Source organism: Cnephaeus nilssonii (genome assembly GCF_951640355.1).
Source record: "Cnephaeus nilssonii genome assembly, chromosome: 4".
In the NCBI taxonomy this organism is placed as follows: domain Eukaryota; kingdom Metazoa; phylum Chordata; class Mammalia; order Chiroptera; family Vespertilionidae; genus Cnephaeus; species Cnephaeus nilssonii.
The window spans coordinates 107,294,748-107,317,753 of NC_137075.1; the positions used below are offsets into that span (position 1 = coordinate 107,294,748).

Here is a 23,006-nt window from a genome sequence, read left to right on the forward strand (position 1 = left end):
ATCAGCCCGGGGCCTAGCCCCTTGACCTGCCCCCCCCCCCCCCCCCCCCCCCGCCCCAGCCCCGACCTTGGCCCCAGCTCGGGCAGGTTTGCAGGATTGGTCCCGCCTCCTCTGGCTGGGATGACAGTCCCAGAGGGAGGAGAACTGGGTGCCGGGAGGACAGGTCTTCAGTCAGGTGTGGCCACGCCCACTTTCCGGCGGTGAAAGGAGGCTGGGCTGGAGGACACAAGTCACTGGCCCAGAGCCAAGGCTTCCGGCTGCGTTTCTTAGTGAGGCTGGCGGCCCCTGTCAAGGCGTGTGAATAAACCAGAGTAGAAAGCACTGTCCTAAAAGAAAGAGCAGACTGTAAACCGGGACCAGACAGTGATGGGGGGTGTGTGTGCGTGTGTGCGTGTGTGTGTGTGTGTGTGTGTGTGTGTGTGTGTGTCTTTTCCACATTGGGGGAAGACAGAAGGATGCCAAAGCCTAGAGTTAACACTGGGTAGACCTTGAGTTAAAATGCCAGTGTCAGCCGGGCCAGGAGGAACCTTGGAACCCAGTTATTGAGGTATAATTCCTCACTGGGCCGCAGGTGACTTACACCGCTTCTAGGTTTGGCACGCTTGGGAGAAAAGAGCTCGAGCCCTGGTGTCAAACTGCTGGAGTTTGCAGCTTGGAGCTCATTCCTCATCCTCGGCTTCCTCTTCTGTGAAATGGGTCTAATAAAGACACCTGCCCTGAATGGCTTTGTGCCTGGCATTGGAGCTGTTCTGGGTACAGCGCCATCCTGCAGCTCCTGGCATACAGCTAGCTACTCCGTCTTTCAGCGGACATTTCCCGAGCACCTACTGCGTGCTAGTCCCTGGGAATACGGAGGAGAATGTGGCAGAGACTGCCACCCGGGGAGGTCACAGTGCAATGACCCCGTGTCCGCGGGGCTGGAGGCCTCACAGGGGAGTGCTGGTGCATAGAGATGAGCCGTCACTCACTGCGCATGCCGCTCAGAGCGCCCGTTCCCTGGCTGAGACCCACATCCCGGGCCCAGCCCCGCAGCTTAACGGCCTGAGCCTCAGCAAGCCAGGGGCCTCTCAGAGCCTTGGTTTTCCCGTCAGTCAAAGGGGCTAGCAGTAATATTTCATAGGTGAGAATGCATGTGATCAAAATATTTTGTAAGTCACAAAATAGCAGGCAGATGTTCATCGCTTTGTTGTTGTTATTATTTTTAGCTTCACAAGGCTTGATGCCTCTCAGAACACTTTCCCATTGTTTTTCTTAAGTCTGACGTTAAAACAGGACCTCATTTTTTGTCAGTTACATGGCAGCCTTTTGCCACCCCAAGACAGTCCATACAGAAGGCGGGAGGGTGGGGGGGGGGAGATTGAGGGAGCAGCGCAGGAGGATGGGGAGTCCTAACCAGGAAGTCCATAAAACGGCAGGTCTTCTTCCGCATGACCCACCGACACAGAAGCGAGAGGAAAGGAAAACTTCATCTGGAAGAAAACGCGGCCCGGGGTGGGGAGAGCCCAGGAGCACAGGAAACCCCACCCCGCGGCCTCCCTTTCAGAAGTGGCCCGGAGGGGGAACCACAAGGAGGCCCTGAAATTAGGCTGCTCGGAAATTCTGACTCATCTGGCAGCGGGAGCTGTTTGTGCAGCACACAGAGGTCTCCCGAAAAGCAGAATTTTTACTACACTCTGCTCTCCCCACGTCTGCTCCCCGCGCCCCGCGGCCCCACCACCGCGCGCGCGCGCGGGGCAGCGGGCCAGTTTCCTAAGCCCGGGGAGTGCCCCGGTCTGCCTGCGTCTGTGGTCGGTTAGCCGGCCTCAGCAGCCAGCCGGGAGGAGTCTGATTGTGCAAGCCTGGTTTCAGTTGTTTGCGGTCAGTCTCCACAGCAGGATCAGAACAGAAACTGGATCCGCTCCACTGGACCCCCGCCTCTTGCAGTGCAGACGGGTAAACTGAGGCAAGAGGGCAGAGTGCCAGGGAGGTAGCTGGTGGCCCCACTTCTCTGCAGGGGACGGCTCCCCCTTAGAGAGGACCACGTGAGTGCCATTGGCTAGCCGGAAATGAAAATCCCACCCTGGGCCCCCGTTTCCGGGTGCCCGTTTGAGAAGTCCCGGCCTGAGCTGCAGACTGGTTCTCACCCTGGCCCTGCTCTCAGCTTCCTTCTTCGCTCTCCTTTTTGCCACTTCCCCAAGTGTCAGTCTGTCCTGTCCCACTCCGGCCCAACGTGTGCTTGTAGGACGCCCCGAGGCACCGGCCTGGCTCCTGAGCGTGTCTGGATGGGGGGGCTTCCCCGCCACCAGCCACCCAGCACCTGAGCCCCACCCCGCTGGGAGGCGAGGCGCCAGCTCCACACTGAGCGTGGGGACCAGAGGAATCCAGGCTGGCCCCCGGACACAGTAATCACGCTGCTTTTATAAAATAAACGTGCTGTTCCAGTGTGTCAGGCACCGGACTGGCTCCTGGGTGCCGGGGCCCGGCTCCGGCGGGAGCTGTCCACCAGCTGCAGCGGAGCTCCTGCCTCTGTGAACGAGGCCGCTGGAGATCACTGCTAGCCACTGGCCCATTGGAAAAACGGCGTGAGCCTCACTGTGTCAGGCCAGGGCGTCCTTCAGCACCACTGAGCACTGCGTGGTTCCGCTCCAGGGAACGAGCAGTAACTCAGAAAGGCTAACGTACAGTGGGCACGCTTTATTCCTAAAAGGCAAAACCCTCGTAACAGAGGTTTGCTAGCCCCGCTGGCGTGGCCCAGCGATTGAGCGTCCACCTAGGAACGAGGAGGTCACAGTTTGATTCCCGGTCGGGGCACATGCCTGGGTTTTGAGCTCGATCCCCAGGGTGGGGCGTGCAGGAGGCAGCTGATCAATGATTCTCATCATTGGTGTTTCTCTCTCCCTCTCCCTTCCTCTCTGAAATCAATAAAAATATATTTTACAAAAATAAAATAAGAGGTTTGTTCTATTTCTCCCACGAGCGGGCGAACCAAGCTACTCTTTCTGCTTATGCTGGGAACACAGAGGTTTAATCTTCTTAAACTTAGATGTCGAGGTGCTTGTGTATTATGCAGTTCACCAGAGACAGCCCGCTGGGCCTTCCCCCAGGGCAGCATCCTGCAAAACTACACCGACACCGTCACAGTGCCCACACCGACACCGTCACAGTGCCCACACCGACACCGTCACAGTGCCCACACCGACACCGTCACAGTGCCCACACGGACACCGTCACAGTGCCCACACCGACACCGTCACAGTGCCCACACGGACACCGTCACAGTGCCCACACCGACACCGTCACAGTGCCCACACCGACACCGTCACAGTGCCCACACCGACACCGTCACAGTGCCCACACCGACACCGTCACAGTGCCCACACCGACACCGTCACAGTGCCCACACCGACACCGTCACAGTGCCCACACCGACACCGTCACAGTGCCCACACGGACACCGTCACAGTGCCCACACGGACACCGTCACAGTGCCCACACGGACACCGTCACAGTGCCCACACCGACACCGTCACAGTGCCCACACCGACACCGTCACAGTGCCCACACCGACACCGTCACAGTGCCCACACCGACACCGTCACAGTGCCCACACCGACACCGTCACAGTGCCCACACCGACACCGTCACAGTGCCCACACCGACACCGTCACAGTGCCCACACGGACACCGGCGCCCTCGGGATGCCGGCATCCCCTGCACGCAGGGGCTCTCATGCTCCTCCCTCCTGCCCTCGGCCTTCCTTAACCCCCTTTCCCCCCCCCCCCCGCAACCATTCTTTTGTTCTCAATGCTATACTTTTGCTATTTCAAGAAAGTGATATAAATGGCCCAGCCGGTGTGGCTCAATGGTTGAGTGTTGACCTATGATCCAGGAGGTTGAAGTTGGATTCCCAGTTGGGGCACGTGCCTGAGTTGTGGGCTTGATCCCCGGTGTGGGGCGGGCAGAAGGCAGCCAATTGGTGGTTCTCTCTCGAAATTGATGTTTGATTTTTTTACAGAGAAGAAGGGAGAGGGATAGAGAGTCAGAAACATCAATGAGAGAGAAACATCGATCAGCTGCCTCCTGCACACCCTCCACTAGGGATGTGCCCCAACCAAGGTATATGCCCTTGACTGGAATCGAACTTCGGACCCTTCAGTCCGAAGGCCAATGCTCTATCCACTGAGCCAAACCGGTCAGGGCTGTTTCTGTCTCTTTCTCCCTCTCCCTTCCTCTCTGAAATCAATAAAAAATGTATTTTTGAAAACACCAGCAAAGTGAATAAGTGGAATCATAAAGTCTGATCCTTTGGGGACTGGCTGTCCCCACCCTGCGTGACTCACCGGAGAGTCCCCCGGCTGTGTGTGCACTGGGCCCACGCCCCTTTATTGCTGAGGAGAGTCCACAACATGGACCGACCACAATTTAACCATTCACTTGTTGAAGGCCGTTGGCTGGTGTCCGGCTCGGGGCTACTTGCAGAAAGCTGCGATGAACATGTAGCCAGGTCTCTGTGTCGGTGTGAGCTTTCACCCCGTAGAGCATCCATGTACAGCTCCACCCCTCGGATTCTTACCTCCTTACTCACCGTGACGGACACGCCCAGGATGTGTGAGTGTCCGGGAACTGCCCAGGGCCGGCCACGCGTTTGGGAGTCCAACAAAAGCCAACCACGTGGTTCCCACCATCAGGGACTCGCGGCCACTGGGGAAGCAGCAGTAAGACGGAAACCCTGAGATAGCAAGGCGTCAAAGGAAGGCGTGACTCTTGGAGGCGTCCAGAGAGGGAGGGGGGAGTGGACTCGTGTCTGGGGGAAGGTGTGAGAGGCGAGATGTAGCTACATTTTGATTGATGGAGAATAATAATATTTAACATTTATTAAAGAGTCATTAGTGCCAAGTGCTGTCCTGACCCTTTACTTATATTAACCCTTTCACTGCTCATCACCACCTTCAGGTGGATGGTAATTATGATCTAATTTTACAAACGAGGAAACAGAGAGGGTAATAACTGGCCCACTGTCACACAGCGGTCACATGACGGACCTCGGGTACCCATCCAGGCACTCTGGCCTCGGCCCGCACCCCGGCCCTGTGCATGCTGTCTGGCAGGCAGCGATCGCGGAGGGCCGCTTTCTGGTCATGATGAATCCAGCCCGCTTCTTAGGCTCGGTGTTCACACAGAGCTACACGGAACCCCCAGTGGTGGGCGCTGGCTTCATGCATGTGATAAGTTCTTTATGGTCAAGGTTATGACGAGAAATAAAAGTACTTTGCAAAGAACGGCACCAGCTTTAGTGACAGGCGAGACATCTGGTGTGTGTGTGCGCGTGTGTGGTGTGGTGTGTGCATGTGTGTGCGCGTGTGTGCATGCGTGTGCAGCAGGGCTGTGCCCTCAGCGAGGCTGGGGGCCTGCGGCGGCGGCGGCACAGCAGCAGAGCTGCAGAGATGAAGCACGAGGCCGGCTGAGCCACACAGATAACAGATGCGGTTTCTGCTCTCTGAACTGCGGTGTGCGTGCCAGGGACGTCACACCCACGCTCGGCTGCTTCCTCGGTTACTGCACCCGTGAGCTGGGCCGTGGCTGCGGCTCGCCCTTCCAGCGGCATCATACGGGGTAAACAGTAGCATTTTAGGACCCCGGCTTATCTATGTTTTGATGCCTAAATGCAGCCTTGACAATGTCAGAGCTGCCAGCCTTGCTGGGGGGGGGGGGGGGGAGCAGCGAGAAGCTCCTGGTCTCTCTCTGGCGCTTGCTGCCCAGCTGGTGGAGCTGGGGGGCCCTGGCCCCTCCCCGTGGCTCCCCTGGGGAGCTGTCCTGAGCATCAGAGAATGACAGCGTGGCCGCTCCTGTGCGCGGTCAGGGAAGAGAACCTCAGCCGCCCCCATTCAGCAGCACTGCGCGGAGCCCTCCGCAGGCTGCGGCTTAGGAAGGCTTCCCGCGGGGAGAGGAACCTGGGCTTGTGCTCCCGGAGACCCGGCCTGAAACCCGCAGGAGTGCCGGGCCTGCTCTCAGCGGACTCGCCGTCCCGCCCTGTGATAGCATGAGCGGCGGTGACAGGCAGCGTGCCCGGGAAGCCGGGGGAGGCTCTGAGCCCCTGGCAGGCTGGCAGAGGCCTGGCCTTGGCACCGGTTGGGGCAGGGGAACCCAGGCGGGCTCTGCTCTTTGGGGAGCCCCTCCTTGGGGTGCAGCTGCCCCCGCTACTGGAGTGGCAGGGCTTGCGTCCAATGGGGCCCTGCGCGGTGGGCGCCGCAGCTCTGGGTGCCAAGTCTTGGGCGCAGACGCTGCGGGAGCAGAGGCCGCTCCACCGCAGGAGCCTCCCCGACAAAGCCCTGGACTCGCTGCGAACGGTGGGCCAGACACACGCGGCCAGAACGCTGCCCAGGGTGCCCGCGGCTGGTCCTGGCTGGAGCCGCAGCCCCGCCGGAGACCTTAAGGAACTTGAATGCCAAGGGCCTGCTTTCATTTTGTCGGGTTGGTGTGCCGAGGAACACGGCAGTGCCATCGAGGCCCCTCCTGGCCGAAGAGCAGGCTCAGCGGGCGGAGGCAGCCCCGGGCGGCCCTGGGGTTACCGCCCCGGCTCAGCAGCCAGGCTGTTCCCACATCCGAACGGAAATGTTTGCTTGTTTGTGTCACTGGTGAATCTGAGCAGGACAGGGCCCTGTCTGCTCAGTGTCCAACTCTAAGGCAGCCTGCAGCACGGGCGCACACACACACACACACACACACACAGACACACACACAGACACACACACACACACACACACACAGAGACACACACACACGGCAGCCAGAAGACACTTTACAAATGCTCTGGGCTAGTGGTTGGCAAACTGCGGCTCACGAGCCACATGCGGCTCTTTGGCTCCTTGAGTGTGGCTCTTCCACAAAATACCACGTGCGGGCACGCATGTACAGTGTGACTGAAACTTCGTGGCCCATGAGCAGAAGTCGGTTTTCGGCTCTCAAAAGAAATTTCAATCGTTGTACTGTTGATATTTGGCTCTGTTGACTGATGAGCTTGCCGACCACTGATCTGAGCCACTCGAGATGTCCGGGCCTGACGGCGCCAGCCCACAGCCGCGCGCACCTGGACCGCCACATCCAGGAGGCACTGGCCCTGCCCGGCCCTGTGGCTTCTCTCCCAGGAGCTCTTGCCTCCCCATCCTGCCGCTCAGTCACTGGTCCATCCTCCTTGACCCCACACAGACCCAGGCTCTTCTGTTTTCTTCTCTTGCTCTTCCTGCCCCAACCCCTTTTATCACTGGGTCAGACCTGCAGATGCAATTATCTGAGTCCTTTCCCCTGCTTCAGAGATGACGTGGTGACTCAGGTGCCTCAAAACTCAGACTGCCCCAGAGTAAACGCCGCCTCACCCCTCCCAGCCCCCTTCCGTCTGCCCCTCTGCCCTGCCTCTGCAGGACCACCAGAGGCTAAGCCAGGAACCAGGACAAGCCAGAGTCCCACCCTCCTCTCCCCGGCCCCTCCCACACCCAGCCAGTTGCCAAAAGCTGTGGGCCCCACCTCGAGGTCTGGAACACCTGTGCCACGCCAGCCAGGCCAGCAACGGCTGGACCGCAGCCTCCTGGCTGGCCTCCCCGTGGGTCTCGCAGCCTCCAGTTCATCCTCAACCGTCCTCCCCGCTCACCTCTCAAGAACGGGCAGCGTGCACGCCTGCGACCTCCCCTCATCCCACAGGCGCCTCCCAAGGCCGCAGCACTGGCCACGTGCCTGCCTGCCGCACGCGGGCCTCTGCCCTGGCTGCTTCCTCCTGCCCAAAGCACTTCCCTTTCAACAGCAGCTCTCCCTCCCCTCTCAACCTCCCTTAAAGGGCCACCCCCACCGGGCTTTCCCTGTCCCCCTCCCCCAGGTGCTGACCACTGAACTCCCAGCCCCGCCTGCCTTCTCCAGTGCCAGGGACATCCTTGCGTTTGCGTCTGTCCCTGTCCCTGTCCTGGCGAAGGCTCTTGGGAGGGAGGGGGTGTCTTTCCCACTCTGCACTCCGTGGGCCAGTCTTCCCCTCCCGCGGCCAAGGCAGAGGGGTCCCGGCGAGGTGGGGTTTCTGAGATCCCGTCCTGCATTGTCACCAGTGAGTGCTCTCCATGCAGGAACTACGCATTGAGCCCGGCCGGGAGGCTCAGTTGGTTGGAACATCGTCCATACCAGAAGGTGGCGGGTTCGATCCCCAGTCAGGAGGCATACAGGAGGCAACCGAGAGATGTTTCCACATGTTTCTCTCTCAAATCAATGACATAGCCTTGGGGGGATAAAAGAAAGAATTACGCACTGAGCACATGCTAAGCGTCGGGTATAGCGCTCAGGGCCCGACGCAAAAAAGAATCCAGGTGGACTATAAGCTGCCGGGCTATTGGGGGGGTGGGGGTGGGGCTAAAAATGAAACGATGATACATACAGGCCCCCGAAGGGCTTGGTCCCCACCGCTGTGAACAGGACTGGCTACAGCCTGCAACTCCCGGCTGCGCGTGGGGACTGAGCGGGACGCGGCACTTACCGCGCGGCTCTGTGGGTGGCGTCTGCGGGCCTGATGTCAGCCAAGCTCTCTCAAGCCCAACACGTGGTTCACGCAGCTTAGAAAGACCCAGCGTCACGCCAGCGTCACTCAGCCCCTGCCCATGGGATGACTCCTAGGGGCTTACCATGGACTAACACGACGTCCGTCACAGAAGCAGAATAGAGCTGTGGCCTGAGGAGGGAGAAGGCATCCCTCTGGCTTATTAACATCGCCCTTGAGGCCACGCGCGCATAAGGAGGGAGAAGGCATCCCTCTGGCTTATTAACATCGCCCTTGAGGCCACGCGCGCATACCTGTTGTCGCAGCCTGATAGACACAGCATGTCCCCGACTCCTCCAGGCCGTGGGACGCCATGTCCTCCTTGGTGACTCGACATCACTACACGAGGCCCCAAGGCCCGAGGAATAGTGTCTGGTGAGAGCTGGTGGCCCTGCTTAAACCAGATGCTCCCAGAATGCTGCTTTATAAAAAACAATAAATAATAATCCCAGGATGTTTGCTTCTTCATTTTTAAAGTCTCTCATTAACCTGCTAGTCACTGCTCTTTCCTGCTCCTCGTGTTAAACTTTTCACTTGGACGGCTTCTCATCTGTTGTGGCTGTAACATCAGAAAACGAAGCGTTAGCCATTCCCGAAAGTAAGAACAGGCCCTGGATGAGAACTGAGTCTCACTCCCGCTCCCCGTGTCTTGGCAGGGACAGTGTCTGCGGGCTCTCAGCACCACCGCCCTCCCTGCCCCCCCAAGGAAAACAGGCCAGCGCCCCCTACCTGCCGTGCAGGGTAAGGCAGAGGCTCATGATGAAATGCTCCAGGTTTCTCTAGACAACCCTTTGAGATGTTAACACAAGCAAAGCCCTTCAAGTAAGGGGATGTCCCGGCCTGTCCCAGGGCAGCCAGCGGTGCGGGGACCATCAGCTGCAGCTGCGCGGTATGAAGATGCGCCAGTGGGACTATCTCGCCAGCTGACTGACACTCAGCGCTGCACGGAAAGGGCGGGCTAGACGGGGAAACGCCATGTCACCATACATCCCCAGGGGAGGCCTGCCCATGTGGCACCTTCTCCTCACGGCTTTTAATGCCAAATCTCTTGGTCACCCAGTTTAGCAAGTGAGGTCTATGCAAAGTGACCCCTTTGCCTTTTTTAAAAAAAAAAAACCAGTATAATTAGTTTATAAGTCTTCTATTAAAATTCTGGCTCACTGAAATTTGATAACCGCTAACTAACTATATCTCAAGAGGCACACTTTCAAAAAATTTAAAGTTAGAATTAACCAATGGAATTTTTCAGGCCATAAAAGCAGAAAAATATTTAAAATCCTCCAATTCTTTTCCTGTAAAAGAAAATGAACAGCTTAGGTCTCCTCCCATTTCCAGCCCCTGCCCTCCCCTCCGTGAGACGGGCGGGTTCCGGTCCTTGCGGGATGGACTGCTGCAGAAGGCGGGTGCCATGGGTTCCCAGGAGAGCAAGGTGTAATCCCGAAGCCATTAAATCACTAAGGCCCAAGGTGCAAGCACCACGAGGAGTTCTGACTCATCACGAGGAGTATTTAAGGCCTTGGCAATACATCTTAGCACTCACTCAAAGAACATAATAAAGTTGCCTCACTGCTCGCCTGGCTGCAAACCCGGTGATTATCAGGAGGAGCCGTACACTCCTGGAGCAGATAAATCTTGCCAGAGGCCTGCCAGCAGCGCCGCCTCCCGCTTTCTTTCGCTGCTGCGGTCTGGGCGCTGCCTCGGAAGGTGTGGGGCTGTAGTAACAGCTTGAGTTTCGGAAACCATCTGCTGCCGGAAAAGAGAAACACATTCTGCCAGGCCTTCCAATCTCCGTCACCCAGACAGTGCGGGAGCGAGCTCTCCTCTTATCGCTCTGTCCCGCCTGGGCGTGTCTGCAATCACCACTTAACTCTCAGTGTCACCTTGCAGGGGTGACGTGGGCTGTTTCCCTTAGAACAAGGTCTCACCAGACAGAGCCCAGCAGAGGCCGGGAGCTGGGCCTCCGTGCAAAACAGATGCGAGGGGATGACGGAGAGGGAAACCTTCAGACACGGAGCCTGTGGCTTCCGCTGTTCTCATGGGGCTTCAGGTTGAAAGTGTGTCTGTCCTCTTAGTTCTGAGGCGCAACAATCCCACGTGTGCCCGGTGCGCCCAGGCAGCGCCGGTGCAGGCAGCTCGGAGGGTTTCATTTCTGTGGACCTGCTGGCGAGGGGAGGGCTGAGCAGGACGATTTCAGAGTGCTGATGGAGGCAACACAGCTCCTGGAGCTCGTCTGGCAAAGAGATGCCCTCCACCCACACCGCCACTCGCACCTCATTTAGGAACCAAACCCCGAGGACCTTTGTCCCAGGGTCAGGGGGAGGTCCGCAGGAATGCGGGCGCACAAACCCTGTCTCCAGGGCAACACGGCTGCTGCCCGTGCAAGACTATGATTTTGGGGTGAATATTCAGGAGCAGCGTACAAATGGATCGGTTCCTTCAACTCGGCAGCCCTTAGAGAAAGATGTCTCAGAATAAGAGTAACTGTGGGCAGCCATCACACATTTTCTCAAACCCGGGAAGACAGAGGGTGGGAAGTTCCACGGAGAATCAGGAACTCCTAAGTATTCAGGGGCGTGAACCCAGGCTCACGTCACATCTACACCTCACCTCCCGGCGCTGGATCTGGTTCCGCTGTGGGCTCCGGGCTTTTCATAAGTGCTTCTCCGGATGGAGAATCCGTTTCCACCGCATCTCCCCAGGCAGGTCCTAGACTGAGCAACCCAACTGACAGCACACCGCTCCCCTTCCCTTTACGGAGAGCCGGAGAGCCGGAACCAGGGCCTTCCTCCTGGTCTCCCGGCAGAGCCCACTGACTGACGGGGCCACTCCCAGGGCCAGAGGAGTCTTTACAAACAGCTGTCTGTCAGTAGAGGGAGTGAAACCCAGCAGGCATTGCTCTTTGCCTTAGGGATTGGCAGATTCCCCAGTGTGAATTCCCATGTCCCGAGTGGTTCAGGGTTCGGGCTCTGGAAGAGGGGCCGCACGCAAATGAAAGAGACCAGACAAGAAACAATAATTTGGAAATATTGGGGGCCAGGCGGGAGCCCATCCCAAGAGGAAGGACTCCACCTGGGCTCCGGCCTCACCATCCTTTTATTCAATTTGGGACACACCCATAGCCCTTAGGCAGGCAATTTCCAGTAACAGGCAGACTATCTTATCAGTAAGGATTTACATGACTGTCTGGCGGGGAAGTTGCTTCAGCTACCACTGTCTGGACTAAACAGTGGGTGTACAGCCCCGACCTTTGCCAGAGCTCAAGGGTCACCAGCCTTCCGGGCTCCTTGTCCACACCTCTCTGCTCGTGAAGACAATGGGCGGCTTCCCGCACCAGGGCGGGCGGGCCTTGCTCTCCACATCACCCGCTTTTCAGGCAGGTGGGCAGTCAGCGCATCCAGGGCTGCAGTGAGGCTGGAAGTTCCTGGCAACAGCGAGGTGCCCCAGAGCTTCCGGTTCCCGCTGCAACTCTGGGTCCCAAATGCTCGCTCAGCTCAGGAATGTGTGCGGCTCTCCCCCTTGTGCTGCCCAAGCAGCCACTTTTGTCTTAAAATGACACTTTACAGAACGCTGTGCCCACTGGACGGAGCCGCTTCAGTATGGCATGTCCTGTGCGCAAACGCACGCCGTCAGGAGGCACGGCAGCACGGACGCCAGGGCGCAGCACAGGAGCCGAGAGGTCACAGAAAGGCCGTCGCAGGCTCAGTGACCGAGTCCTCCTGTAGGGCTGTTATCTGGGAAGACACCATCACGAATTTGCAAGGTTTTTAACTATGGCCCCACGTGAGTTTGCTTTTGGAGGAGTGGGCGGAAAGGAGAAATTTTACCAAATATAGTAAAGCCTTATTTATAAATAAGTGCAGGAAAGAAAAACATTTTTAGGATGCCCGAGTCAGCAAGCTTACATGCCTGCATTATTTCGTTTGGGGTAAATTCTATCTTGTGCCCATGCCAGCATTCTCCTAAGCGTCTGTGCTTCCCACCCCCTCTTCCCCGTCAGTGCCCACAGGCGAGGTCAGAAATGGATCGATTATTGACTTACGTGTTCATATATGCACATATGTTTGAGCACAAGTGCAGATTTCTGGTAACTGTTGGAAGAGCACATTTGTGCCATGTTATTGTTATAGAATCCCTAAAGAGAAATCTCAAAACTAAAATGCCAAATCATATAGGAGTTTGATGCTTTCAAAGAAATATTTTGAATACTATTTTCTCTGCTTTTTAAAATCAGTGATGTTTGGAGCCAATACTCCAAGAGTGGTTTTAACTCAAAGACAGAAATGACTATGTTCAACATTTTCTTTTGCTTCCTTTATCCAAAACTTAAATGTAGGTGTATCGTTCCAATCCTTTGGTTTAGACCCCTGATTTCTTTTCCTGCCTCGAGCTGCTGGCAAAGCTCCCCCCGCCCCCAACCCCCTGAAGAGCATGAACTCGTTCCCACAGCTTACATTCACTTGGGCTCTTATACTCTCCTGTGCGCAGCAACTGCTGCCTAACACGTTGGACAAACACAGGCTTTGCATTCTTCTTGCTCAAGGATTACTCCTAATCTTTAGTGACAGCTGTATTCTCAACTGAACAGAACACCTGGCAGCGGGAAAGACAACCACACCCGCGAAGCCGCATTACACTCCAGGTACGGGATAGCATTACACAAAAGCCGGAGGACATGGTTTAGAGCAGGCAATAAACAATTTACACTTTCAGGAGCAAATCGCCAATGTTTATTTAAAAAAACAACACATCTTACTATAATATGAGCACGAGTAAACGTTAGGTGATTTGGGAAATAAGGTATTCTCTACTGTTAAATGCACCACATGCTGGACTTCCGGTTCTGCTTCTGCATCACGGCCGTGATTTCCTGTGTATTCTGGCTCCTGGTGCCTGCTCCTCTGATTTACCTGGAATCATCAAAGGAGGGGTGGGGGTGGGGGGATCCTTTAAGAAGCTGATCAATTTTGGGTCCCACATTGGAACACCACCAAACATCAATACCCCTGATAGGATGAGGTGGGTCACTGAGGAGCACTTCTGAGTAACGTCTTGAGTTTATTTCCAGCTCATCAGGCTCAGGTTTCACACTGAAGGATTATTTGGAAGATTCCCTTGCTGACGGCCCCTGACCGTACTTTCGATTTTGAATTTGGGCACCTCCAAAAGCATAAACAGGTCACCCCCAGACGCAACTTAAAAAAAAAAAAATCATTTGTAGCAGTACTTAGTGTCCAACAGAAACCACTCCATCTGTTAAACAATATCTCGACTGCAAAGCTCCTCTTACTGTTGGTGGATAGATAATGACACGGACAGTCACTATCACCGTGGCAACAGTGCCCAGGAACTATCAGAGGAAAATTGCACATGGCCGGCTGGCTCTCGAGCAGTCATGCCTCAGCTTCCTCCGGGGTATGCTTTTCCTGCAAGTCTGGTGTGCCCTCGGGTACCACCAACCCAGTGCGGCTCCAAGACTGCAGACCACGCGGCGACCTCCCCCCAGCCCCCCGCAGGAGCACAGAATCAAACCGTGCCTGGGCGCGAAGTCGGACCCCATCTGATAGAGACATGTACCGCGGAGACTGTGGGCCCCCCCTCTGTGCTCTGCACCCCCACGTGGCCGTGTACCTGCTTCTCGCTCCCCGCTGGCTCCGTGCCGCGCACGCACCGGCTCACAAAACGTTTGTCCAGCGAGCCAATTCCCGTCCTCGTGGCCATTCAACAAACCTTCCCCGGGGCCAGGCCCAAGGGCTTAAGTGGGGTGAAGAGTCAGCGAACCCCAAACCCAGGTGGGATCGATCACTCAGTTACCAACTTTTAACATAAAAGGGTTTTCTTCTTTTTCTTTATAGAGAAATAAACGAGAGCCAGAGGCCGGGGCCGCCGGGCCGGGTCTGGACCTGCCCTCCCACGTGGGCGGCGGGGCCAGGAGAGCGGGGACGGGTGGCCAGGCCCGACGACGCAGCCCCGGCAGGCCTGTCCGCCAGTGCCCGGCCCGGCTTCCGCCATGAACGGCCGCATTCGGTCGCGGCCTTAGGGAGGCACCGGAGTCGCTCACCTAGGCTGGGAAAGACGCACCTAGGCCTCCTCCAGTCCAGTTCCCGCCCGGCACGAAGGAACCCGCCAACCGCGTTGCCTGGCAACTCAACCACCTCCTGAACCGGAACCGGAACCTCCCTCTGGAAGTGACCCCTTCCCGGCGTTCGGCGGGGCGGCGGAAGCCCGCCCAGAGCCTTTCCCAGTTCCCCGGACCAATCCCAGCAGGCCCCTCTACCCTCCCGGGGAAGTCGTCTTCCCCCGCGTTTCGCCTCTAAGCGGTGGAGCGTGACCCTGATGGACATCCACTCTCTCCAATCAGCTGGCAAAGCGGCTGCCGCGGGCCAATGGGAAGACTATAGGATGCGGCTCAGGCGTAAGGACCACCTTCAACCTGTCGGGGCGGGGCGAGTGACGGGATTGGAAGTTGTGAGCCAGCCTTCTCCAATCACGGAGAGCTGCTCGGCGCCGGCTCAATGAGGGCCCTCGGGGGGCGGGCCGGGCCGCGGCGGGGCGGGGCAAGGCTCCGGGTGGCGAGCCGAGGTCCTCGGCCCCTGCAGAGGGTTCCGGCGGGCGTGCGGGATGAGTGGGTCCCTGGGCCGGGCGGCGGCGGCTCTGCTCCGCTGGGGGCGCGGCGCGGGCGGCGGCGGCCTGCGGAGCCCGGGCGTGCGGGCGGCGGGCTCGGGCGGCGGCGGGGGCTCGGCGGAGCGGCTGGACGCGATGGTGAAGAAGGACAAGGTGGTGGTCTTCCTCAAGGGCACGCCGGAGCAGCCCCAGTGCGGCTTCAGCAACGCGGTGGTGCAGATCCTGCGGCTGCACGGCGTCAGCGACTACGCGGCCTACAACGTGCTGGACGACCCCCAGCTCCGGCAAGGTCAGGGCCGCCGGGCGCGGGGTGGGGGCGGCAGGCCCGGCGGCTCTGCGGGGCGGGGGCCTGTCGGGGGTTCGAGCGGGGTTAGGGCGCGGGGTCCTGTTGCGTTAGGGGCCTGGGGTGGGGACGGGAGTGACTTGAACGGGGTCTGGGGATCTGGGCTCCAGCACTGTGGCCAGCTTGGGCGGTGCGGAGCGTCCCAGCGGCTCACGGTCCTCACGCGGAGCTGCAGTCGGCGTTTCGGGGCGAGTTCTCTGGGGCTGCGTCCCGGGGGAGAGGTCAGCGGCCCGACTCCGGCTCTGCAGACGGGGCAGTGGGATGGGGAGGGGTACAGGAAGAACCTGGGAGGTGGGCACTTTGCGGGGGGGGCGGTCCTTGGAGGACGCCGGCCTGACTCGTGGACAGAGAAGGAGCAGGAGCAGCGGGCGGCGGGGCCCCGAGGCTGGGTCCTCCAGCTTCAAGGCTCAGGGTATCCGAGACCGTCCTGGGTTGTTGCCACAGGGAGTGGTTGCCCCCGCTTTTGGGCTGGTCTGAGTTGGGGTCTGGGAGTGTGGGAGAATGGGCATGCAATCAGGCAGGGAGGGTGTGTGGGGGCCGGGGCTTGGGGAGGCTTGTCCCGGGCGGGACTAGGAATGACTCCTGGTAGGACGTGTGGCTTTCCACCGGCCTGCGGAGTGGAAGGGCGGCCCTCACCGCCATCAGCACCTTTTCTGCCCGGCTCCGAGCCGCGGGCCGGGACCCTCCCTGCGGGTCTCCCTGGGTCTGCTGCTTGGCGAAGGCTGGTGGGGGCTGGTGGAGAAATGGGGAGGTTGGGCCGGTGCTCCCTGAAGGGTGGCGTAGGTCCCTGCATTCCAGCTGCAGGTTCCTGATGACCGAGCCCTGGCATCTCGCTGAGCTAAGCTGGTGTGTAGGTACAGTGCCCCAAAAGGAGTCGGCAGGCCTGCCGTTTACATGCGGAGTTCTGCATCCTGGTATTCCGTGTTTGTGACGGATATCCCGCCTTTGGAATGCTCAGTCACAGTCAGGCTTACCTTGATGAGACAGGCTGGCGTCCTGGGAAGGCTTTGGGTCAGAATCCTTCTGTGGTCAACTTTCTGATCTAGTATCCAACAGGTGGTTGTTGTTAAAAACACAACTGATATCATGCATGTCTGCACTGAGTGGCCAGATGATGATGATCTCTGAACGCATGCATAGTAATCTGGCTGCTCAGTGTATTTCCTATATAATAAAAGGCTAATATGCAAATGGTCCCCTCGACCAGGAGTTCGACCAGCAGGCAGGCCAGCCAACCGCCCATGTCCCCTCCCCCTGGCCAGGCTGGCCGGACCCCACCCATGCATGAATTCATGCACCGGGCCTCCAATACACACACACACACACACTCACACTCACACACTGAGTGGCCAGATTATTCTGCGTTCAGAGATCATAATAATCTGGCCACTCTGTATATATACATAGCGTTTTGCCCTCTTGAGAGGAGGGGCATGCCTTATGCCACTGCCCGGTGCTGTGTATGTTGCTTACGCAGAGCAAGGTTTTAGTGAGTGTTTCAGTGAATAAGCCAGCGCTTCTTGTATTTATAATATCGTAAACCCTCTCCCCTGCTCTTACAAACATGAGAAACATCTCGAGCTTCTGCCAGTTCAGATCACCATTGTATTCCTGGCTTTGGGAGCAGTGTCTTCTGAATGAATAAGCATTACCCATTGGTGAGTGTTTCTTGAGCATTTGAAAATATGTTCAGCCTTTCCAGTGTCGGGGAATTTAAGGCAGTAGTGACAAGCCAATGACCCAGCACACGTTAGAAGTCAGATAACACGGTGTCTGTGTGTTTATGTGGTGGGTGTGTCGTGCGCCGAAGTGAGAGTGTAAGATAGCTTCCGTCACTCTGGGGAGTAACTGTCAGCGCCCAGTCGGGTTGAGGTGAACACGGCTGAGGGCCCAGCTCTTCCCTCCGAGTATATCGTCTAGTCCTCTGTAAGGGCCGGAGAGTAAGTACATGCGTCTTCGTGGGCTGTGCAGTTCTGTTGCAACTGTTCAGCTCGGCTGTTGCAGCATGAAAGCAGTCAGGAATAATGCATAAATGAATACGCATGGCTAAGTCCCAATAAAACTTTATCTACAAAAACAGCAAGTGGACCAGGTTTGGCGCAAAGGTTTAGAGTAGAGGTGGAGGGAACGTTCCAGCCTGCCGTTTAAAGCCTGCAAAATCATTGTCCCTGGCCCTGTGGGAGCTTAATTCATTTCACCAGTCGTATGTTATTCCATCTTCATAGTAAGTCTGAGGCATAGAGTCATTCCCGTGTTATAGGTCAGGAGACAGGCTCAGAGAGCAGCAGATTTAGCTGAGGCCGCGTGTCCAAGCTGGCCAGCCGCAGGCTGCTGACCCTCAGGCCGATGAATGCCTTATTCACTCCGCCACCATGCTTCGCTTTCCCTCTGTTGAGGGTCTCCCTCTCCATGCTCTCAGCTCCGACCCTCTCAGGGCGTCCTGGCGCCCTTCTCTGAGTCAGGAAAGATGGAGAAATAGGTGACGTGACTTGCCCAAGTCCCAGAGCCAAGGAGGGGCAGGGTGGGAATTAATCTGCATCGACTCTGAAGCTCCTCAGTGAAACTCCAGGGAAAAGAGGGCTGTGTTTATGGTCCTCTTAACACTTACTGTCCAACCAGGAACGAATGATGTCCTGAAATGGGGAGGATTTTGGAAAGTCCCTTTTGAAAGTTCTGGAAGGGAATTATCCAGTGCATTTTCTCCTCCCTGGCTTGATGCTTGGAGTATTAAATTTTGGGGGGAGCAGTCGGTGTATACAAGACAGCCTCCTAACGCCCGATTCCTAATGTTACCCTGTTACGTAGCTTTGCCGTCAACACTTTCTGTCCCGAATCGAATCCCTGTCTACTATTTATAAAATGTAATTGTCATTACAATCCATTCTTGGGTATAATTTTTGAGTTTTCAAGAGTTTAGCTTTGATTCTGAGTAATTCCAAGTGGTATTTGTAAGAATTATCACTCTAAGTTGCAGGTTTTGGAAGTTGAGGTGTGAGCGAACTTAGCCACGTTCAAACAGGTCATTGTGACCCGATGGGGCTCTGACTTCCCGTTGGTGAGCAGTGGTGTTCTTTATTGGCAGTCTCACGTCACTCTCCGGCAGCTTCCAGCCGCCGGGCCGCAGGAATTGTTAAAACATGCAGCCCCTGACTGTTCAGTGAGGGCCCTGACCTCTGCTCCCTTAGATTGTCAGATAAAAAATGACAACAACCTGACACCTGCATTTCATGTGGACAGTGTCATCCTAATAAATTTAATTTTTAAAAAAGTAAATAAAAAATGACAACAGCCAATACAATAGCCATTCGGTGTGAATGAATCAAATTTATACCTTTTCTCTCTCTTTTTTTTTGTTAGATGGGCAAAAAATGTAACATACTTTTTGGTGTGCCGCAGAATTGTAGTAATTCGTTTATGTGTGCATGAGATGAGCAGGGTTGAAAATTGCTGCTGTGTAGGAATCGGATATTCTTTAAATATGTAAACCTGTAATCAGACTTTTTAAAAATTGAAAATAGCATGTTTTTTAAGAAAGATGCCAAAGCTTTCAGCTGCCTGTCACACTCGTTAATCTAAACACCAAAGCAGCAGGTAAGGAGGGTTTTGGTAAACTGTCAGCCAGTGGGCATGGCTGCTCTCGCAGGGTCTGCCAGGAGTCGGTCCCCTCGGGGTGGGAAAGCCCGCTCGTTTGGTGGTTGGGGCGGTGGGTTGGTCCTGGTGGCGCAGCTTCTCTTCCCTTACAGTCAGGACACGTGGCCTGCAGCACGATGGCGAATGAATGAGACAGGCCTCCTGCTCTGGTCCAGTGTGGTTCTCAAAGAATGCTCCGCAGTGCCCTCCGAGGGTCAGATGTGTGGTGCTGGGTGACCCTCAGGCGGCCAGCTTGTTTTCATGTTTGGTGTGTCAAAAGCTGGAGGCACTCACCTAAAGAAGCATAGATATGTATCATCCTGGAAAGCTCAGTACAGTGTACTGTTAATTTAAAACCCAGATATATCATGCGCATAAATGGTTCACGTACGTGAATGTACAAGACATTTAAGAAAGTTTAGAAGCATTAAAAAGAAGTTCATACTTACTTTAGACATTTCTTAATTCCCACACCCATCCTTCATCATAAAAGTAAAAAAAGGTTTGTAACTGGCATCGCTGTAAAGGAAGGACATTCTGGTCTTAATGGAATTTGCCCTTTATTGGTCACCGCATACCTCTTAGCTGTTTTTTGTTTTGTTTTTTTTGACACTCAGAGTGACTTAGGAGTATGCTTTGCAGTTGCTAAGAGAATAGATCTTAAAAGTTCTCATCACATACCTACACAAAAAGTTGTCGCTGTGTGTGGTGACAGATGGTAGACGTACTGTGGTGACCAGTGAATGCAGACACCATGCTGTGCACCTGAGACTGTTACAGCATCACAGGTCAGCGTGCCGCAGTAAGAAGAGTTCAGGGAAAAGACGTGTGCTTGGCGGGGCCTGTGACCCAGCAGCCACTTCTTCCTAAGTGCGTCTGGCAGAGGAAGATAAAGCCTTCAGCCGCCGGGCCTTCTCTAGCTCTGTCATTTAGGGCGAGTCGCTGTTGGTTAGAAGGCAGTGATAGAACTCAAATTGGTCATTTTATTTGGAAAGTAAACGTTTGATAATAAATGATAGGGTATCAAGAACCAGTTCTTGTGTTTTTATTTTGTTTGCAAGAACCAGTTCTTGTGTTTTTATTTTATTGACTTTTCTATTTTGTTTATTTTGTGCTTGATTTGGCCATTTAAAAATAACTGCCTATCTATATAAGTATAAAAATATCACATATACTCTATCGTGATTATTATGTCATGCTTTTGACCATCTCTGTTTTAACATAACCAACACAGTTTATTGCCTAGATATGTTTTAAAAAGGCTATTTCATCTCAACATCTTCTATATATATAAAAGCTTAAGCGACTGAATGACTGGTCGCTATGATGCACACTGACCATCAGGGGGCAGACGGTCACACAGGGGCTGCCCCCTGGTGGTCAGTGTGCTCCCACTGCGGGAGCGCCAGACGCCGGGCTCAGGGCTGGCGAGCACAGCTGCGGTGGTGCGAGCCTCTCCAGCCTCCGTGGCAGCACGCTATCTGCCTGGCGCCACTACTACATCCCTTGGGGGATGTCGGACTGCCGGTTTCAGCCCGTCCCTGCAGGCCAGCTTGGGGTCCTGGATTGCGAGAGGGAGCAGGCCAGGCTGAGGGACCCCACCGGTGCACGAATTCGTGCACTGGGCCTCTAGTATGAGTATAATGGTGAGGGTGAATGGGGAAAGAATGGGTTTTGGAACCACATTTCCTCCTTACTATGTCAAAACCGTCTCCTCATGGCTCAGAACAGAATGGCCGCTGGCTGCGCTGTCTCCTGGCACATGTGTGCTGCAGGTCTCCTGTCCTGCTGGCCAGTGGCCTTCGCCAGGACTCCATTAGCTCACCCTGTGAGCTCTGCGGAGCCCGAGCGCCTGTCCCGAGTGCCCTCCGAGGCTGAACAGGGCGAGGGCTCCGCCTGCAGCCGTGGGAAAGGGCTTTTCTCTGGGTCAAAGGTTAATAAAGGCAAACGCAGTGCCTATCATCTGAGCATAAGTGGTGACATTCACTCACCCAGACAGGCCCAGATGGGGCCGCCTCACGTGGCAGTGTCACCACGATGGCTCCATGGCAAGTCCTCCTCTGGGAGGGAAGTGGTGGCGTTGCTTCTAGGTCGTGGGTGTCTTGTGTGACGTCCACAGCCGATCAGGTTCCCTGCTGTCAATCCCGCCTGTGCCGGCCGCGGGAGCCTTACTCCGGTTCCCGTCACAGCCTGGAGGGGAGGGGGGCCCAGGTGAGAGGTTCAGCGACCTCCTGAGGCCTCACACTTCCTCACGGGCAGGGTTGGGCTTCAGCGGCGGCCCTGGCTCTGAAGCGGATGCTCTGCTCAGCGAGCACTTGTCCCCGAGCTGGGGGAGCCGGAGGGGCCGGCCTGCCAGGGGGGTTAAAGCGTTCTGCTGCAGACGGTTCAGTCTGGCATGTACGTGACACACTGTTCTCTCCCACAGGCATTAAAGACTACTCCAACTGGCCCACCATCCCGCAGGTGTACCTCAACGGCGAGTTCGTGGGGGGCTGCGACATCCTCCTGCAGATGCACCAGAACGGAGACCTGGTGGAGGAACTGAAAAAGCTGGGCATCCGCTCTGCCCTTTTGGACGAAAAGCAAGACCAGGACTCAAAGTGAGGGCGGGCCCCCGGGCAGAGCCGCGGCCCTCGGGCGGGGAGCGCGGGTCCACCGCTGCCCAGAAGCTCACCGCGTGCGGGTCGCTGCTCAGGCCGCTGCCGGCGCCCACCCCCGTCCTCCCGAGCAGCGGTGGTTTGCGTGTCTGGTGTGTGGGCTGCGGGTGAACTTCATTATAACCACTGCACTGTCATCATCGGGCGTCGAATCCCCCTGTCGCTGTAAACATGTCTTCTCATACAGCCATTTGCTGTTTGCCTGACTCAGTGAAGCTAGGAGCTCCTGGGCCATTATTCAGGAATCCCCTGCCCGTGTGTCCGTCTGCAGACAGCCATCCCTCCACTCTTTGTAACTTGTTCCTTAAGAAAAATGGCGGGCAAGGGAGAGAACATGGTGACTGAGGGGTTGTTTTTCAGAATAAACCGCGGGGATGCGGTGTGTGAGCCCTTCATTCTGCGTGGCGATGGTCTGTGTTCAGTCTTCCTGCCGCTGAGGCTCGCAGGCCAGACTAACACCCGCACTTTGGGGGTCAGGCTGTGGCATAGGAATTCCGAAGGGACACATTCAATTCAGAGCAGTCTGTCAGGATGTTTAGTTCCTGTGACCTTTTGATTTTAGAAATTAAGTGTGATTTTCACACTCTTCTATTAAATCTTTTAAAAATTGCCATTTCCCAGGGGGAGTACGTTGTGAATGTGGGAAGGCCAGGTGGGGGCTGGGCGGACTGGCCAGAAGCGCGGGTGAGGCTGGAGCGGCAGCCCCGCCAGCCCGGGGCCTGGCAGGAGGCCGCAGGTAAAGGGAGAGGCAGGGACGTCCTCCGAAGGTGGGGTCTGATGAGCACGCTCTTTCTTAAAAAGGACAAGTCGAGGGAGTCAGAGCAGCGGTTCTGTGGTGTCTTTCTAAGGCTCCCAGTGCATCTGCGTCTCCGCGGCGGGGCGGGCCGGGGCCGGGGCCGGGGCCCCAGAAGCCTTCCTCCGGGCTCGCACAGGCCCCTGTTCAGCATTGGTCTTCACTGGCAGAGCCAGCAGGAGGGGCATGTTTCATGGAGGGCAGACGTGGCGGCCCGGCGGCTCATTTCCCCGCGCCTTCCAGGCCTGCTCCGCGGCGGCCCCCTGCATGCCCTTGCAGGCTCTGAACACGGCTGATGAGAGGCAGGGACTGACCTGGCGGCCCTCTGCCCTCTCTGCTCCTGCCGCCATCCCTCCCCAGGGCTTTGGGGTTCCCAAGGAAAGGAGGAGGACGCCCCTCAGTAATCAGAGCTCC

The 23,006-nt window shown here is 56.5% G+C and overlaps 1 protein-coding gene and 1 long non-coding RNA gene across 2 annotated transcripts; one reads left to right on the forward strand and one right to left on the reverse strand.

Moving 5' to 3' along the window:
* Nucleotides 1–13,252: 13,252 nt before the first annotated feature.
* Nucleotides 13,253–14,701, reverse strand: LOC307098701. The gene is made up of 2 exons (XR_013813456.1): nt 14,177–14,701; nt 13,253–13,455 (listed from the first exon to the last, which is right to left on the reverse strand). It is a non-coding gene; the product is annotated as an uncharacterized lncRNA (long non-coding RNA).
* A 444-nt stretch (nt 14,702–15,145) lies between these two features.
* GLRX5 (glutaredoxin 5) lies at nt 15,146–22,410 on the forward strand. Its single transcript, XM_079767993.1, has 2 exons — nt 15,146–15,458; nt 21,568–22,410. The coding sequence occupies exons 1-2, from the start codon at nt 15,167–15,169 to the stop codon at nt 21,744–21,746; spliced, it is 471 nt and encodes a 156-aa protein (XP_079624119.1). The 5' UTR covers nt 15,146–15,166; the 3' UTR covers nt 21,747–22,410.
* The last annotated feature ends 596 nt before the right edge of the window (nt 22,411–23,006 follow it).